Genomic DNA, 2,284 nt, shown 5'->3' with positions numbered 1-2,284 from the left:
GACACATTTTTGTAGTTGACCACTTTTTGATAGCTCCGCGCACTTTGGAGATAGGCTTGTTTGAGTATTGAAACGTCTATTATTTACCTACAAAAACAAATTTCATGAAGTTTTCGTTTCGAAAAAATCGGAAAATTTTCGAAAAAAGGTTTTTTTTTCAGTATTGAACTTCTGGGTCGGAGAAATTCTAACCTCTGATTCTAAAATTGAAAACAATGTATCAAAACAGTAACAAAAGCACAGGGTCATAGAATGTCCATATGAAGCAACTGCGCTCCAAAAAATTAGAGTTAAATTATCGCGAAATTCAAAAAAAAATTATTTAATTTTTTATGTATTAAAAATTTCTATTTTTCTCTTTTTCGATGAATTAGATATTTTCTGTGCGATGTATTCACGAAAATAGCGAGAAAATGAAAGAAAAGTCAGCTTCATTCGAAAAATTTCACTCCCTATCGTTCGTCTTACTGTGTCCACGTTATGAGTCACGCATGCGGGCCGCATTATGCTGATCGGCGACTCAATTAGCATTCTGCCAAGTTGTGTGCAAACACGCTTCACTGCGCTTCCGGTTTCGCGGGAAAATTATTTGAATTTATATGGACAAAATTTGACCCTGTGAAAAGCAAACAAAGTCCTGCTGGATCATTGTGTGTCCTTCTATTTCTCTATCTTTGTCACAATCTGGCGCCGTTTTCATGAATGTCATCAAATGACTGCCATTAACACCACTGACTTTCCTCACGGGCCTCTCTCCCCCCGAATGGAAGAGAACTAGCGTCTGATCAAATACGGAAAGTGTGTGTGTATTGTAGAGAGCGTTAGAGAAGCAGAAAAACGCCTTCCCTCCTTGATCGCTCTCTTTCCTTTTCCATTTCTTATTTAAATCCACCATCGACGTGTTTCTGGTTACATGTCTTTACTGATTTTTGATGAATTCTAATTATTTTCTGTTATTCTGCTTGTCTGTTGGCATTCTGGTCTAAACAAGGTGAGTAGCTCGATATTTCATAATATTCAACGTAACATCACGATAATCAATAACTGGAATAGGGTTTTGAGTACATAGCAACTAGGAAAATTTCATTGAAAAAGTTTAACCAGCTTTTGATCAAATTTTGAATTGTAGTCAAAAAGTAGACATTTTTTAAGAATTCAAAAATTTAGAACTAAATTTTTTAAATTTCAAACCGAGAAACATTTTGATTTTGGCCATGCCTGACCCATGATAATTTTGATTTATATGTACAGTACAGTGCATTAAGATAAAGAAATTGACCATTTTCAATAGAAAGTTACCAACTTTGAGAGGGTGTTAGGGTATCACTGATTTTCTCACAAAGTAAATAATGTCTAAACCATACAAAACAAAGATAATGCTTCATTTTTGTAGTTGACTTCTTTTTTATACAAGCACTATCTAGCAAGTTACGTATAGACAAAGTTATTTTTGAGTAATTTTCGAGCTGTCCCCTCAAAATGACTATCACTCTCTAAAAAGTGTACGTAGAAAAAAGTTGTCAACTAGAAAAATGAAGCGCTACTTCTGTTCTGTATGGTGTATATATAATTTACATTGAGGGACAATCAGTGATACTGTCAATGTTGAACATTTTCAACTGCAAAACGCCAAATTGTATATCTTACTCCACGGTACTGTAATTCTCTACTGTATCTAATAATTTTCCGATTTAATTTCAAATGGCGGATACTGAGGAGAAGAGTGCGTTGTACACTGCTCTCAATGTAAAAGGATTCCTCAACGCAAAAAACCCGTCGACGAAAGACCAGCTGAGGATCGAGAAAAAGTTTTGGCCTTCCGCAAACAGCAGAAGGCAAGACTCATCGATGAGACGTCGTCAAGAAGGACATCGGAACCAACGAATGGATTCTGGAGATGACGGGAAACAATTATATTTGGAGTCGGAAGTCAAGGACAGATCAGAAATGGAGAGTGAAACATAATTTTATAATTTATTATATCTTAACCAACTGAATAAATTAAAAAAATTAAATTTCATGTGTCTTTTTTTCTTTAATTTGTATGGTGGCAACGTGTGCTCTTCGGAACTAAACTTTCTAAAAAGGAAGTCGCGCGTTTTAAATGGGAGGGTAAGAAAACGTGCGAAAAAAAAGTGTCTCGTTTCTCCGTGTCTCACCCTCTTGCTGCCTCCAAACAATCATTTTTAAAGACGCATATCTCAAAAGTGGGTGGAACTATAAAAATGTTGAGTGCAGTCCTCGCACATGGAACTCCAATTCCTATACCTAATGAAGTTAATAA

General features: G+C 35.6%; 1 protein-coding gene across 1 annotated transcript; it reads left to right on the top strand.

Moving 5' to 3' along the window:
* Positions 1-1,701: 1,701 nt before the first annotated feature.
* GCK72_022457 (uncharacterized protein) lies at positions 1,702-1,965 on the top strand (the record flags this gene model as incomplete). Its single annotated transcript, XM_053734836.1, has 1 exon — positions 1,702-1,965. One exon carries the CDS (start codon positions 1,702-1,704, stop codon positions 1,963-1,965), a length of 264 nt encoding a protein of 87 aa, XP_053578402.1.
* Positions 1,966-2,284: the final 319 nt, after the last annotated feature.

This window comes from Caenorhabditis remanei, chromosome X (genome assembly GCF_010183535.1).
Source record: "Caenorhabditis remanei strain PX506 chromosome X, whole genome shotgun sequence".
NCBI lineage: Eukaryota > Metazoa > Nematoda > Chromadorea > Rhabditida > Rhabditidae > Caenorhabditis > Caenorhabditis remanei.
The sequence above is the reverse complement of the archived record's forward strand: the minus strand, read 5'-3'. Positions and strand labels throughout refer to the sequence as shown.